This window comes from Aedes albopictus, chromosome 2 (assembly GCF_035046485.1).
Source record: "Aedes albopictus strain Foshan chromosome 2, AalbF5, whole genome shotgun sequence".
NCBI classification, from domain to species: Eukaryota; Metazoa; Arthropoda; class Insecta; order Diptera; family Culicidae; genus Aedes; species Aedes albopictus.
Window position 1 is genome coordinate 99,971,030 of NC_085137.1, and position 15,851 is coordinate 99,986,880.

General features: G+C 39.3%; 2 protein-coding genes across 6 annotated transcripts in view; both read left to right on the plus strand.

Moving 5' to 3' along the window:
• Nucleotides 1–15,851, plus strand: part of LOC109419769 (dedicator of cytokinesis protein 9) — a 306,880-nt gene that overhangs the window by 270,608 nt on the left and 20,421 nt on the right. For all 5 annotated transcript variants that reach the window (XM_062850124.1, XM_029852751.2, XM_062850121.1 and 2 more), the window contains one exon: nt 7,563–8,427. In XM_062850124.1, coding sequence (XP_062706108.1) covers nt 7,563–8,427 — 865 coding nt within the window. The remainder of the gene's footprint in view (nt 1–7,562; nt 8,428–15,851) is intronic.
• Nucleotides 72–7,463, plus strand: LOC109419962 (uncharacterized). Its single transcript, XM_062850129.1, has 5 exons — nt 72–147; nt 319–382; nt 445–1,416; nt 6,880–7,074; nt 7,134–7,463. The coding sequence occupies exons 3-5, from the start codon at nt 458–460 to the stop codon at nt 7,333–7,335; spliced, it is 1,356 nt and encodes a 451-aa protein (XP_062706113.1). The 5' UTR covers nt 72–147; nt 319–382; nt 445–457; the 3' UTR covers nt 7,336–7,463.

The window sequence follows — 15,851 nt, forward strand, 5'->3', positions numbered from 1 at the left end:
TGCTTTCGATAAGTTTTGATTCGTCATCAAAACAAAATAAAAAATAATCAAAGCAAGCTCTCCCGCAGTTCTCTTTTTCGTCCGTATGTTCGCGGTCGTCTGTTCTCTCGCCGAATGCAGTTCTTCTGTAGGATTGATACGAAGTGGGTGTAAACTACAGTCACTATATACACAGTCTGGCGGACTGTCACTTTCGACCGGAGCCAATCGAGCATGACGTCATAGTGTCCACACCGATAAATGCTACACCGTGACGTCATGCTCGATTGGCTCCGGTCGAAAGTGACAGTCCGCCAGACTGTGTATATAGTGACTGTAGTGTAAACTGGTGAAGATCAACGGGCAGGAGTATTTTTTTCGATCGCTTTTCGCTGATACGCAGGTATGGAATTTCTTTCCAGACGATTCTAGAAGATAATTTTCACAACGTGTTTTGCACTACAGTTTATAAAACGGGATGTCCATCATCGGAGGAATTAGCTTCCCGTTGGAGGTCGGCAATGTGGACCCGGATTGTACGATCTGCCACGAGGAGCTTCAGTGGCCGGTGTTCTGCCCCCGGTGCAGACAGGGAACTTGCTTCGAGTGTTTGGAACAGTGGTTTCGTCAGAAAACGGAATGTCCCTCCTGTCGCTACCTTTTCCAACTTAGCCAGGCTCAGGGGCTCCGCGCCAAGTACGGATGTCCACAGGACGGCCGCCTGATTGAATTTTACTGCGAACAGTGCCTGGAATGCTTCTGCGCAAAATGCCGAGCTAATACAGGGGGCATCCATTACAGGCACGCGGTAAGATCCGTAGATTTACTCCGAAAGGATGTCGTTGAATCGGTCAACAAGCTGGTCGTGAAACATGCCCAAGACGACAAAGCCCAGCAGACGATGACGAAATTGAAATCGCTGATGCCAACCGGAAGCGTGTTCGAGTTGGTCCGGCAACGCAGGACTTTCCAGTCGGAGTTCGACCGTTTTCGATCGGTCACATTACTCGCTAATTCGTTTGAAAGCAAATTCCTGCTGACCAATGTGTACGGAGAGATGCAAATCTTTACGGCGAATGATCCCCAGGGTAACGGTTGGGAGCTAACGGTCTACCCAAATGGGTTTAGCGATGCCAAAGGTAAATTCATAAGCCTTTATTTAAGGCTGCTTCGCGGCAAACCGGGTCGCTATGAGTACAAATTTCAGATTCTGGAAAATACCGGCCTAAAGCCCTTCGAAGCTTACACCGCCGTGGACGACTTCTCGGTCGGAAGTCTATCGTTGGCATGCCAACGACTCGTACACTTGAACGAAGCACGCCAGCATTGCTTGGCGGTCGGAAAGAGGGGCTACAATATGACGTTTTCTACCAAGCTGTTGAGTCCTGTTTATGGGCTTGAATGCGCAGCTGCTTTGGCGCGAAACAAACCACAACGGTAAGTAACCATTTGTTAGGGTGGGTCAACATAGTTATTTGTGGAACAAAGTCAACAAAGCTTTATCCCCCCGAGGACCAAAACTAAATAGCTGTGCGTGCCATTGGTTGCACCCCGTGTTCTGCATTATTGATATTGAAATTTGTGTTCAACTTAGTATAAGGATTAAGGAACGCACTTTGTCTTACATTTTTATTCATAGGTATGTGGATCGAATATTTTAAATATTTTAACACAATTCTTACAAGCTTATTTCGAAGCGCTCCCGATGTTTCGTCGTACCTACCTAGCACGGAAAAGCGTTCTTTTATCCGGAACGCTGACCTGGAATAGTTTGCCACTAACTGCAAAGCTACAGCCAACAATAACTTGATTTAAAAAGCACATTAGAGATAATGTAAACTGAACTCGCAAAAGTTGCTATGTACTTAAATAATTTCTATCAATTTTTAATAACTTGTGATGTCTGCTTCCTCGACCTAATGAAAAGTTTGTAACTATAGGCTAACGTTAAACTGAATACATACAAATACAACTCTTGCCTTAGCTGGCGGTCTTTGCGGAACACGGGGCGCAGCTAACCGTGTCCAATTTTTAGGCACACAGTTGTTTTGGTTCAATGCGATAAAGTTTATATGTGTTCCATGCAACGTTGTTAACCCACCCTACTACTTATGAACGAACTTCACGCCAACTGTAACCATCGTCTCAGAATGCAACGAAACTATTTTACTGATTGCAATCCGTCTTATCGCCAAACGGAGATGACTCATACCATCTGTAGCAGCAAACGCAACTGCTAAACTTGATTATTGAAACTGACCTAAGACTAAGCGAGATTTAAATGTTTGGCAGCAATAACAAATTTTAGTTCGTTCTTAGCGAAATTCTTCAAGATTTTTTAACTGGAATGGAATAGATTAACACATTAAATAATAGGGAGATTCACTTAACAGCGTAAACTGATTGAACTGAATCACCAAGGCAATCTTTGATTATTTCATTCGCAAAATCATGAAACATTTCAAATAAGCAGAAAATCATGGCTTACGCAACAATTTAATCTGTTTAGTGAGTACCCCTAATGATTTATTAAAATTTTATCATACAATTTGCCTGTTAATCATCATCGAAATACTAGTCTCTATAGAAACTATAGTCGTTCATTTTTTTCAAACTTCTAATATAATCTAATTTAATCTCACACTAACGCAGCCATTACTTGTATGCATCCTGGAAAATGAAGACTTTTCAAGTCTATCATTTTTCTTGTCTAACGGCCAGGCCAACTGCGCAGCATGTACCGCAGAGGAGATTTCAAGGGATAGAAAGATTTCAACATAGTCAATATTTGAAAACATTCTACACCTTGAAATCGAGGGGAAAGATGGAAGCGTGGACCTCCCGTACCAAACGCTTCCAGATAACGATATAGATATTTAAACATGTTCGCATGTAATAATATGGTGATGTATACGGTGATTTGCTAAAAAATATTGATTAGTGCGCCAGGAATGGTGGTAAGATTCTTCACTGAAAAGAGAATAAAGGATTAAGTAATATATACTGAATAAGGCATAAGTGATACGCTCTTTACAGTTACTATTTTTAAAACATGGTATTATTATACAATAAAATTACCTGAATCTTCCTGAAACAAAAAGGTTTATTAACAGTTAAAAACAAAACATAAAAATAAAACATAGAGTAAAGTGGGGCAAAAGTTCGAGTGGGGCAAGAGTTTCTTTTGAAGTTTTTGAGCGCAATTCAAATTATTTCTTTCGGGTGTCAAGGTTGTTCGAAACCTTTTTGAAAAAGAGTCTTTCACTTTAAAAATTATGAAAATTGATCAATGTTTCGAAAAGTTATGACAAAATGTTGATTTTTGATCAAAAAAATGTTATTTGCGATGGTCTTTCCAACGCATGGATTGGAATTGTAATGAAATCGAACTCGGTCTTTTATTTTGGGGCGTAACTAGGTATATTTTGAAGATGCTTTAGCATGTATAACTTTTTGCAAAAAAGATTTGGAAATCATATTTTACCCATGGTGGAGCAAAAGTTCGAAATGTGGGGCAAAAGTTCGAGTCATGTGGCAACTTCAGGTAAAAACCTAAAATTGTGTAAAATGTACATATTATCTCTATAAATGATGGAATTAGTGAGAAAATGTGATCAAAGTTGGAAAAAAATGTTATTTTATCTAAATTTGGCGGAAAACTACTAGTTTTTGGTGTAGTAAATTTAACCCTGATTTGGGTAAAATCCAGATCGAACTTTAAAGTGTATTCCAGTTCCAACATCAAATATTAATTGGTTTCAATTATTTCTATTACCAAAGTGTCAAAATAGTGTGCTACGGTTAGCGAAATCCCACAAACACTAGATTCGAACTTTTGCCCCAGTGGTGGGGCAAGAGTTCGAAAAAGACACACACATACAAAAGGTGTTGTAACTCAAAATTGAAAAGACATTTGGTGTAACTTTGTTCAGCAAAATTTTAGCTCATGGATGGTAGAATCACCACACGGTATTTATTTAGTTTTATTTGCTTCGATTTTTTCAAGAAAATTAAATTTTCAACTAGGGTCGAACTTTTGCCCCACCTTACTCTAACCATTATAAGAATACATCAAATTTTAATCTGTTATGCTACCACTTTAGGCAGTAAAATAGCAAGATTAAAATTTAATGCAATATGGTAGTTCTTACACCGTAACGCACCGTTCTAAGGTGATCTACCCACGTTACGGGAATCGTTCATTTTTTCCAAACTTCACGTAAAAACTACAGTTACCTTCAAAACTTACCCCAGAAGTTGCATTTTTATTAAAAAATATTAAATAATAGAAATTATCAAAGCTAAAACAAATTCTTACCTCTTTTGCATATCGCAAAATTTTAATCTGAATAAACAATTTGATCAGGAATTATTTTTTCATCAATTATCATTGTCCAAAATCTCGTCGTGTTAATTTTTCGAGGAACTCCCTCATGTTTAGGCAAAGACTTATCTATCGATTTCTCAGTAAGATCAACCCAGTGACTGAGTGTAAGGATAAAACGTTTGTTAGCTGTCCCATGATGTATTGCATGTTAGCCGTGTTTTTCTCAGTAGCAGAGATATTTTTGAAGTAAATTTGTTTTTTTTTTATCCATTTTGCATCACAAATGAAGCGATAACTGTTGTGACCCAACGGTGTCACATCGCTCTTCAATACGTGCTACAGTGCCCCTTGCGAGACAATAGCGGGCGCCTAGTGTAGATTTGCGATAGAAGATCAACAAGGCTAACATGATAGATCTGAAATTGAAAGTCATTGTTTTTCTTTCTGAATTGTGCTCATGCAGCTGAGGTCAATTTGTTAATTAGTTACTTTTTTATGTTAAACTATTGTGCAAAATTTTTCTGGTGATTAAAGTTATCTGAGTACATATGTATGAAATGAGTATTCCTAAGTTTAAATTGATTCCAAAACTAGTGTTTTTCTCCTCTAGAATTCATGCACTAAACTGCGTCAAAACTTAACCATAACTTGCGTAATCTTCATTACAAGCTATAGGTAAAACTATTTCACTATGATTTTCCTGATGAAGGCACTTCTAAGCACTTTAATTTAGACCTCATAGCATTAGCAAAGACCGCAGAAACCAGGTTTAGGAAATCAAATATATGCTAAGTGGGAGAAAGTGACTAAATGTAAGTTCGATAGAAATAGATAAGCCTCATCTAATTGAACCTGTTACAGGATACTAAAATACCACCAAAATAAAGGTTGTTTGAAATGTCGGAATTACTACTTTCTCTCCTCTGGCGAAACCAGTGACGTGGGTAGATAACCTTGGAATGGTGCGTTACGGTTTAAGATCTACCATATCGAGTTTTGTTGTTGCTATTTTCCAGCCTGGTTTATTTAAACGCAGGAACATTCCAAGATCATGATTTGGTGCACTTTTTTTACATTATTTATCTAATTATTTTTTACTCCATTCATTTTTCACTGCTAATGTACCGTTTGTTTCAGAGGGATGGATGTAAATTTAACCTGAAGAACGTATCACAGTTTAATACTATTTTCTATCCCAGATTTGCCAGCAAGCAACCAGCGATCAAAACGGCGAAGTATCTCTTTCTTTAGAAAGGTCAAGATTACCGTACGATTCAGTGACAAGTAGACCACGTTTTCCGCGTCGATTTATTCGTGCCGAGTTCCATTATTTCGGTTTTTTTTTCGAGCACCTTCGATATTTTTTTTTGTTCATCACATCTTCAACTTATATTACGCGTTGCGAACATTCGTGGATAATAAACATGTACCTACAACGGTTTTATTATCCGCAATCTTATTAACACGGGAACGCGAAAAAAAGTAATACAAGAACATAGGTGAAACTCAAAAGCAACGATTTTAGTTATTTATTTGTCCAGTTTTCTCGTAAAACTTCTGCGCAGGTTTCGGTTTTTCAGCATTGGCAGTAACACTAAACGTAATTGCATACAGTTATTTTCAGACTGAGAAACGATAAGCTTAGAACGTGCGTTATTACGAGTTGATCCGACATAAGCGTGGTTTAAAATTATTCATACCCGGTGTATAACCTTCCACTTAACAGCGTAAACTGATTAAACTGATTAAACGTCGCGATCACCAAGGCAATCTTTGATTATTTCATTCGCGAAATCGTGAAACATTTCGAATAAGCAGAAAATCATGGCTTACGCAGCAATTTAATCTGTTTAGTGAGTACACCCAGTGTATTCTTCCGACAGCCGGCTGGCGAAAGACTTAATCATAACAAGGGTTGCATAGCTCACATCATTTACCAATGTGCATCCAGACCTATGTAACTTTCTATCCCTTCCCACTAATAAACTTCCTTTCTGTGACAACCGTGGGCATGCGGAGGTACACACGGTCTCTAGTAGCAACGGATGGCACACTAACATTCCTTCCCTTCCCCGATAACCGTAAGGACGTGACCGGCGCCGGTACTGACAATATACAATTTTGAACCTTCAAAATTGCACATTGAGGATGGAAAGTTTCACCCAGGCCCCATCCTTTTGGTTCCCTGTGCAATGTTGACTGTTCTGGTCAGTAACGGAGTAGCAACTACGAATTGTACGGTCATCTCATGCTCATGAAACCAACAATAACATTAAGCATCTTTCTGACATTGATTTTAGGATACAATTTGAGTTAGAGCGATGGGACAGTATGCGTAGAAAATCAACATGGTACAGATATGTTCAGAACGGCTGGTCTGTTTTTGCGTACCCAGAATTTAGGTACATTATCGCTTACAAATACAAATACCAATTTGTGAGAATAATGACAAACTCCATCATGTTATATATAACCTAAGGTATTGCATTCTGAGATGGTACTGACGGTTGCGAAAAGCAAGACAAATCCTCCCACACTTTTTTCTTTCTCGTTAACGTCACTTTGTTTTACAGCTTGGACTACCGAAAGTTTATGTGGACCGTAAGTAATTTCACAGCCAAAAAGGCTGCCAACAAGATTGAGTTTTCCACAGTCATGTATGACCATCAGAAAATTTCATGGAGATTCCGTATTGACTGTAATGGCCACTGGGAGCAAGATCAATACGTTAGCGTATTCTTGGAGCTCCTGAACGGTGCAGAAGGATGGTAAATGACGATAATTTTTATGGCAGTTTTGCGTAGCTTATTTCGATGCTTGTTTTCAGGTTCGACATTTATCTGAAACTGTTCCATCCAACCAACCCGGTCGTCGAGCATAAGCGAGAACTAACGCACAAGTTCACCGTCCATTCCAACTGGGGCGTTCCGCACTTTGTGAGTCACATGGATCTGTATCGTTATCTGTGCAACGATGAGTTGCGGTTTGAGTTTGGAATGCGACCTGCTCACTTTGACCGGGAAATTTGAATCCTTTCGCGCGTTGTGCAATGTGTTCCTTATATGCATCGTTTATTATTATTTTATCCTAAGCATTGAACTGAACTGTAAACATTCACATTCTATGTGAAATAAACGATACCAAGATAAGTCGAAAATCTAATATGTAATTATTTCAGAAGAAAGAAACCTCTCAAATCCCAAACTTTAAGTCTAGTCAGTCGGGCTAAATTTATTCCCCCATTCTTTATTCACAGAATATCGCCATCGGATGAGCTAAAGGAAGAGCTCTACGAAATAGATACCGACCATGACCGGCTGGATGAGCAGATGACCCGTTCGCAGGCGGATAGTATTACCAAACAGGGCTACCTACTGAAAGGGCCGGACACCAACTCGGACCGCATGTTTGCCCACATTGGGTCAAAGTCTTTCAAGCGACGCTATTGTTACCTACGGCAGGAAATCGACGGAACCTACATCCTGGAGCTGCACAAGGACGAGAAGCAAGTCGAGGCCAAAACCACCATCGTAATGGACTTCTGCACCGAAGTGGTTCCGAATCCGAAAAAGGGCCGGTACTGTTTCGAGCTAAAAATGAATGCTCCTCAACAGAAGTCGTTTGCCCTGGCGGCCGACGATGAGGCTGATATGGAAGATTGGTTGAAGAAAATATCCTCCGTAATCCAGCAGAACAAACTGCAGGAGGACAAACGGGTAGCTTCACTGGAACGATCTGCGGCTCCTGCAGCACCACCGGCCAGTCCCAGTACGATGATGATGTACGGAACGTTAAAGGGTCTGGAGCAAAGCATGAACCCGCAGCTAATAAAGTACGGCCGGGAAACTGACATGTCCATTGCCCAGGCCCGGAAAGACAATCGGCGGAGATTGTTTGGAGCGTATCAGCAACAGTATGGGCATTTAGGAGGGAGTTCCGCGAAAGGTTCGGTGTCCGCAGTAAAAGTGGAACCGATCGAGCCCTATCGAGAGCAGTTCGGTCAGCGAATTTTGATGAAATGTGACTCATTGAAGTTCCGATTGCAAGCGCCGATGGACAGTGTATGTGCTTCACCAGCGCTTAACGGAACTAACGGAGAAAGCGAGGTGGCGCTTTGTCAGGTAAGTTTGTTATGTTGTGGATGTTTAATGGTTCCTCAGGTAGTGGAAAGTGGGGCAATATGCCATTTTTCAAACTTTCATCGTTTTCAATGATAAATAGCTTTATTTACTGGGCTTTCAAAGTGTTAACAGCAACTAGACAATATTTGCTCGATAATGCAGCAAAAATATTCACTAAACTAATGCATTTTCATCGATTTATAGCGATTTCAAAAACTGGTTCGTAAAACGGAAGTGGTGCAAAAAGGCCATTTGTATGCTCAACACATGGAGTGTCATCCCTCTCCCCGCTAAACGATGGTCGTAACCTTGGTCGTAACATTTGAATGACCCCTAACATGAAAAGCGTAGACATAAAAAACCATGCGCCTCCATGTGTATCTCAATCTGATTGGAAACACTTGGCTGGTAATGAAATCACCAGAAAACCTTAATTGCAAGCACGAAAAACCAGAAGTTGACAGTTTTCATTGGGAAATCGAAAGATTTTCCATGGGTATGGCGGCCTAGCTTCTAGAAGAATGTTTTATGTAAACATATCTTGACACCATTCACCTATAGTAATGGTCAAATCACATCGAGGAATGATATTATGAGTTGGGCCATTTTACCCCATCTTGGCATTTTGGGCTTTGTTCCCCTACCTTTACCCACTTTAGAGTAACTGCAGTTTTGCTCGATCTGGGTCGCTTTGACATCAATTTGAATAACTGGCGGTTAGCGTGCACTATAGAACCGATTTAATGCCATTTTTACGGCTTAATGGGTACCTGGGAAGTTATCCTTATGGCATGACATAAGAAAATCTTATGAAAATGAGTTTTCATAAGATTTCCCTCATGGCATTCATATAGTTCAATTATGGCAAAAATCTTATGAATTTCCCAAGGTTTTTTAGTTGCGTGAATCGCCAAAAGAGGTGATCGATAGGAAGCGATCAGAGTGTGACGTTTGTTTCTCTGCGTTCATCATATCAACCGTTTTCATCATATCAGTGCCCTAAGGACTTAAGCCTTCACCTTCAGTACACGCTTTGCCAAGTGTGCAAACTTTTCCGCACACATCAACCAACAGCAAAGCATACGCTTGACATTTCCGATGTTTTGTCAATGTTTGGACCACTGTTGGTCTGTTGGATAATGCGTGCGGAAAAATTTGCACACTTGGCAAAGCGTGTACTCACAGAGAACAGACATCCAGCTTAGAACATTTTTTTTTGCTAGGTTTCTAGCTGCACTCTGAATAGAGTTGAAACCTCTACACTAGACCCGAAGATAGAAAAGAATACGTAATCTTTCAGAAGCAGTTTGCCAGCCGTACGCGGAAAATGATATCCATTAAGACACTGTTGCAACTGACTCAGAACGATACGGTAGAAGATTGAAAAGTTTTCAATTGGTCAGTCAGTCAGGATTTGCCTATGTAGTGTTATGGTCACACGGTTTGTGTTTGTATCCTTGTTTGATTTTGCGGTATGGTTGAATGTACAGTCAGAATTGATCGTTTGATCGTTTTTTGTTTGATTTTGCGGTATGGTTGAGGTTGGAGGATTTGTCATTGATACAATCGGCATCATTGAAAATGCAAAAGCAGTTTTCTCGTTCAAAACTGAAATTTACGCAGTGAAAATGTATTCACTGTGTTGCGGGTGGTGAATAGAGCACAGTGAATACATTTTCACTGCAACCGATTCACTTCCCAACTAACATTTATTGTGAATGTAAACGTCAACAAAGCGTCCTCAATACGGCTTGATGCTGAGTTACTGTGTTGTACATATAGATGGAAGCTGCTATGCAAGCCCTATACCAATGAATCTGGCGAACTTAATCAGCATGTATATGCTGTGCAAGAAGCTTCTATGCCACCAAGTCATAGCTCTTTTCTCGGCTCCTATGTAACCACTAACTGAATAACATCTTGAGAAGGCGCTTCCATCAAAGACGAGCTCTGAAAGGCGCCTGGGGTCCAATGGACCCCAGGTATCCCTTTTAGGGTTAATGACGAATTCTTCAACCTTAAATATGTTTATGCAATTCAGTATCATAATTTATATTTTATGTAACGCATTTTGGTATCATAATGACCAATTTTTTCGAACTAATTCATTATGCAACTGAAATGAGTTGCATAATGAAAAATAGTTGTATTATGTTCATAATCCAACTCATTTGAGTTGCATTATGAACATTATGCAACTCAAATGGGTTGCATTATGAAAAAAATCATGGCATAAAATTTTGTATGGAACTCGTTGCAAAACTCGATTTTTTCAGCACTCTTCGTATTTATCCAACTCGGCAGGCCTCGTTGGATAAATGTACGACTCGTGCTGAAAAAATCAACTTTTTGCAACTCGTTACATAAATAACTATTTTCTCCTCGTTAAGGCCGTTCGCAATGCTGTTTTATTTTGTATGGCGAGTTTTAAAAATTTTAAAACTGGCCATACAAAATAAAACAGCATTGCGAACGGTCTAAGTCAGTTGTCGTATGTTATTTTTTTTTTTCATCGAATCAATCGAACCCTCTATGTTAAAATATGGTCGATCCTGTGTCAAATTGTTTTCTTGATTTCGCTAATCGTTTTCTACTTGTGTTCATCTCTTGTGTCATCGGTCCGAAATCCACAGAAACATGTAACTGAACTTCTGAACATCTAAGAGATAATCAAAAATACGCCAAGTTGGTCAGTTGATTGCAATAAAATTTTAAAATAATAAAGATTCCATGTCAACTTTCACCCCGCTACAAATACTATTAAAAATATTCAAATTCGTTCAATTGTCCTATCGGTCCTATCTAGATGAACCATGTCATTTTCTCAAGCGTAGCCTAGAAATGTCAACCTAGTCATACACAAGTAATGTTGTTCAGTTAATATAAAGCAGTCAGTTTTTGTCCAAAATGTCACGTCGAACGCATTGACGTCAACAATGCGTTTAAGTGTTCGCACGTTAGCTTTGAATCTATCAGCACAATTAAGTGCTGCAAATCTCCTTCCCACTATTGATTCTTCGGTCGATTTTTATTGTTTTATTTAAAGAAAATATGAGCAACTAACTATGTAACTACTATGTAATAAAAATCAACCGAGAAACGTGGGAAATAGAGCCCAAACAACATTTTGAAGTCAGATGGCTGTAAAAGGTTCCAAAACCTGTCACAAATCCTATAATACTTTTATTAGGATTTGTAACGATCATCAAAACCTTTTCAAATCCAACCGACTTGGAACTATTGCTTGGGAATAGACTCTATACTGAGCCCTGGCGGTTCCTCCTGTTTATCGAGCATGTGTGATGCATATGATCAGCCATACTCCATCTGCAGCAGCCGGTTCGTGATGAACCGTTGGAGGCGCATTAAAGTGTTAAAAAGGTGATATGTTTCACTAAAGAACACTACATTACAATAACCAAAATAAAACTCCTTCACTTTAATACCGTCAACCCCTGCGAACTTGGCCAGGGACATCCAGCTTAGAACAAATTTCATTCCGAAAGATGTGTAAGGATTTGAATCTTCACTTGAGTAAGGTTGCAACGATGACAACACCAACGCCACCAAACACCATATTGCCACAGCCAGTGGTGAATTGAAATATTTCAAGATGTGAATTAAATTAGTATGGAAAATTGCCGATGGAAATTCCTTACACAAAATTCAGATTGGACTTGGATGTCTGTTCTCTGTGGTGTACTGAAAGCTTTATCCACCGATTCGTTGCGGTCCGAGAATTTTGACCGTTTTCAATCGGAATTGAACGATTTCCAATCAGAATTTAACAATTTCCAATCAGAATTTAACGATTCTGGTTGGCCCCGCTCTAATGTGAAAATTCGCGGATCGCGATGAATTCGGCAGTGCACGGGCCCAACACGTGCGGACCCAATCATAGTTCTCACGTTCCAAAACATTTAAATCGTTTGTCCTCATTTTGTTACCTGGTCTCTGTTGCCGTAAAATCAATCGGTTTATGTACCCTACTTTTGCTTTCCTTGGTGATTGAACACTGAAAAAATTAATCACATATCCAATGGAAAATAACTGTTATTGGATTTTTCAATGAAAATTTCTTTGGAAATATAACATGAAATCAATACGGTATATGGAAAACATTAGGAAAAATCACATAGATTCTATTGGAAAATCACATAGCTTCACAAAATCTATGTGATATTCCCATAAAATTCAATGGACACGCATATGAAAACAGTCCATGTAAAAATCAGATGAAAACAATGTGAAAAAATTTTTAAGTGAAGGTTTACATTAGAACACTTCTGCTATGATATGTGCAGTTGTCACAAATTTTCAAACCTCCTTCCAGAAAGCATCAAGAAGTTTATCAAAACTGAAAACAGTGCTGTAATGAACCATTACAGCACTGTTAATTTGGTGCGAAAAAGTAGGCCTTTTCCTGACAGATTTGCGTGAGGTAAAACAGCCTATTACGATGAGAAATTGCAAAAAATTACTTACATTATTAGACTTTTGTTAATCTTTGAACTTGCTTGTGTTCTTTATAAAAAAAACATCAGTTTTTCCATCAGCAGCTATTTAGCGATGCAAAAAGATACAAAATCATGATTTTCAATTTATTTAAACGACAATCAACGCTTCTGGTATTGTAGATGAATGATTGATATCCAGCTTTTTACGCTGGCTATAAAAATGCGGGGGGTGATTCGATTTTGACAATTCTTGCCGACAGATTTTATAGTTCAATCTAAGTATGCTGGGTATTCTGGTTTGTTGATTAAAATGTCAAACATTTTCACTGGAAGCTTATTTGGAAGCCGAAATTGTTTGATCTTTTTTAATTTTAAATTTTATCATATTGTTAATTGATTTTTTACAGTTTTAGGAACCCAAGGTTTTCTGAACTCGGGAATAGGAGCCAAACCAATGGAATCGAGGGAAAGTTCATCGTAGCGCAGATATTCTCGTGACCATGAGTTCTGAAATCACAAATAACTGTGTTCATTACGGACTCACACGGCTTCCTCTTGATTAATGTTGCCTTTCATACATCACTTGAGGTTTGAATTGACCGAATTGACCTTTAATATAAATTATGAAATAACCGATAATTGCCTCCATTAATAACTACCACCTGGTGCTTATCAGGCTTGATTGGGGGTTGATAAAGGGCCTGCCGTTTGCCTTAGACAAATTCCTAGTCAGCATTTTCATCATTTTGGGAAACTTTAGAACCAAGGATAGTAGTAATTCAAGGGAAACCACACCAAAGTAATAAATTATACGGCCGCGTAAAGATTATCAGATGCTTTGTGTTTTTGGTCAATTTGCATTTAACGAAGTCGTCGTTCGATCGCGCTTCACTGATATCGGGGATAAGAAAAGCTCGTCATTCCGGTAAGAGAAAAAGCAAGGATTCAGTCAAATCTCACTCAATCCCGGTTCTACCAGGTTGCATTAAGTAGAATGGCCTGAGATCCAGGTTCAAGTAAGTGACAGACACAAACAAGGCAAAAATTATCAATGTTTAGCCAAAATTGAGACTGGGAAAAGTTCGGTGCAGTAATAACAAAAGCACTTCTGTGTAATCTCGATCCTTGTTACTCTCAACTGTGGATGGTAGTGTCATTCATGCACCGCCACGGGAGTCCTCATCGCTATCCCTATTATACCGCTCCTTTTCGGGTGCTATTTTGGGTTAGCACCCCACTTTTCCACCGGTGGTTTCTATTTTGGGTTTAGGGACTCAAAAACATATTGATCTTCCACCGTGCGTTGCTAAAAGTGGTCCTTACTTAAAAGTAAGTGCATTGTGGTTTCGCAGCGCTGCGTCACGAACACTTATGCAAATCTACTGGTTGAAAATAATGCTGGTTGGATTTTACCGGGAACAGCTGATTTTTGTTCACTATTTTGCACCAGTAACACAGGTAGTGTTCGTGTAATGCAACGTGTACGCATATGCAACACCACTAAAAGCAGAAACCACTATTAAAATCGGACGTAGTACAGCCTGGATTTGCTGGTTGGGTCAGGATTCATTTACAAATATCATAACGCCAAAGTTGACCTGTTTTGACACCCACCCACCCCTTCGTAACACAGTTTGTATGGGAAGAAAAATTATTTGTTCGAGCTGTAACACCATGAAGGACATCCACCCACCCCCTCAAGCGTTATGACATTTGTGAACAAGCAGTCTCCGGTCTCCCTCTAGTCATTTCTTGTCGTTTTATTTTTAAAAGAATATTTAAATACTACAATACTGAAAATTCTCTCAGTTCAAGTCAGTCTTGTTAGAATTTTCTAGACACTGCGTACCGTTGTACAGGAATCACACTCGTATCACATGTCTGTCCGGGGTATAAAAGGACTGAGTTTGGCCAATAGAGTGGCCAATCATAAACTAGGTGTGACAATAGTGAGCGAATGTAAAACTTGAACAAATACACTACGAGTGCCACAGATGGGCAGTTGACCAACTATTAAATTTTTAAATAAAACCGTTGAATCGGTGTACGTGGGAATTATTAGTGTTGCGTCTGTTTGTTTGTGATAGGGTTCTGGAAAACATCTAGTCACGTAAGACAAAGTGCATCAATATTCATCTCTTGGTTTATTGATCCACTGCTGTTTATTTTCCACACCACTGCTCAGCTCACTTCACCGCAAAATATAAATAAAGAAAGTGACGTCACACAAACCATCGGTATAGCAACTCAGTGCAAGATTTGAGTGGGTCCCCAAATGTGGAAACCCATCGCTTATCCCATGTCGCGTCCTTATTTTTCATTCCCGTTTAGATACCGCCGGTGTGAAGATGGGTCCCTATTCAGGGCCCGGAAATAGGGATAGGGACCCAGATAGGGACTCCCGTGGCGGTGCTCTTATAACTAATCGCATACTTCCTTCCTGCTAATTACCCACAGCATTTTTGTCAACCTAAAATAGAAACGAATTAGATGGATCAGAAATCACAAAAAATCGAAACAAATTCTCTAACTTCTGAAGGAGTGAAAATTCTTGACGTTCCACATTGTAAATATTGACAATTTTCAAAAAAGCTTACTTTGATTCAACCATAATAGAATTTATAGTGTCGGCAAGAAATGTCAGAAGGGGGTGATTCACAGTTTATGGCAAGCTAGCGTAAAAAGCTGGTATGGGTAGCGAACCACTTGGGCAGCGGCCGGTATTTTAGGCACTCTTCACTATTATATTTTGTACACGGCTAGATACTATACGTATCTCATCGCCTTCCAAAAATTGTGTCAATTGGTTCAGAATTGGCTGAATTGGGCAGAAAAGTGCCCAAAATAGGACCTCTGCCGAGATGGTTCCACTTTCCTACCGAAACTTATTTAAAAGATGAGCAAAAATTGAGTTTCTGCCAGTTTTCCTCAAAATTGGACCATTGTGCGGGGTCGCCTTGGGTGTAA

Excerpts from the sequence above, each read along its gene's own strand:
- LOC109419962 (XM_062850129.1), top strand. The coding sequence starts at position 458 with ATGTCCATCATCGGAGGAATTAGCTTCCCGTTGGAGGTCGGCAATGTG. Across the intron at positions 1,417-6,879 it reads GCGCGAAACAAACCACAACG|CTTGGACTACCGAAAGTTTA; the intron begins GTAAGTAACCAT and ends TTTGTTTTACAG. Across the intron at positions 7,075-7,133 it reads CTGAACGGTGCAGAAGGATG|GTTCGACATTTATCTGAAAC; the intron begins GTAAATGACGAT and ends GCTTGTTTTCAG.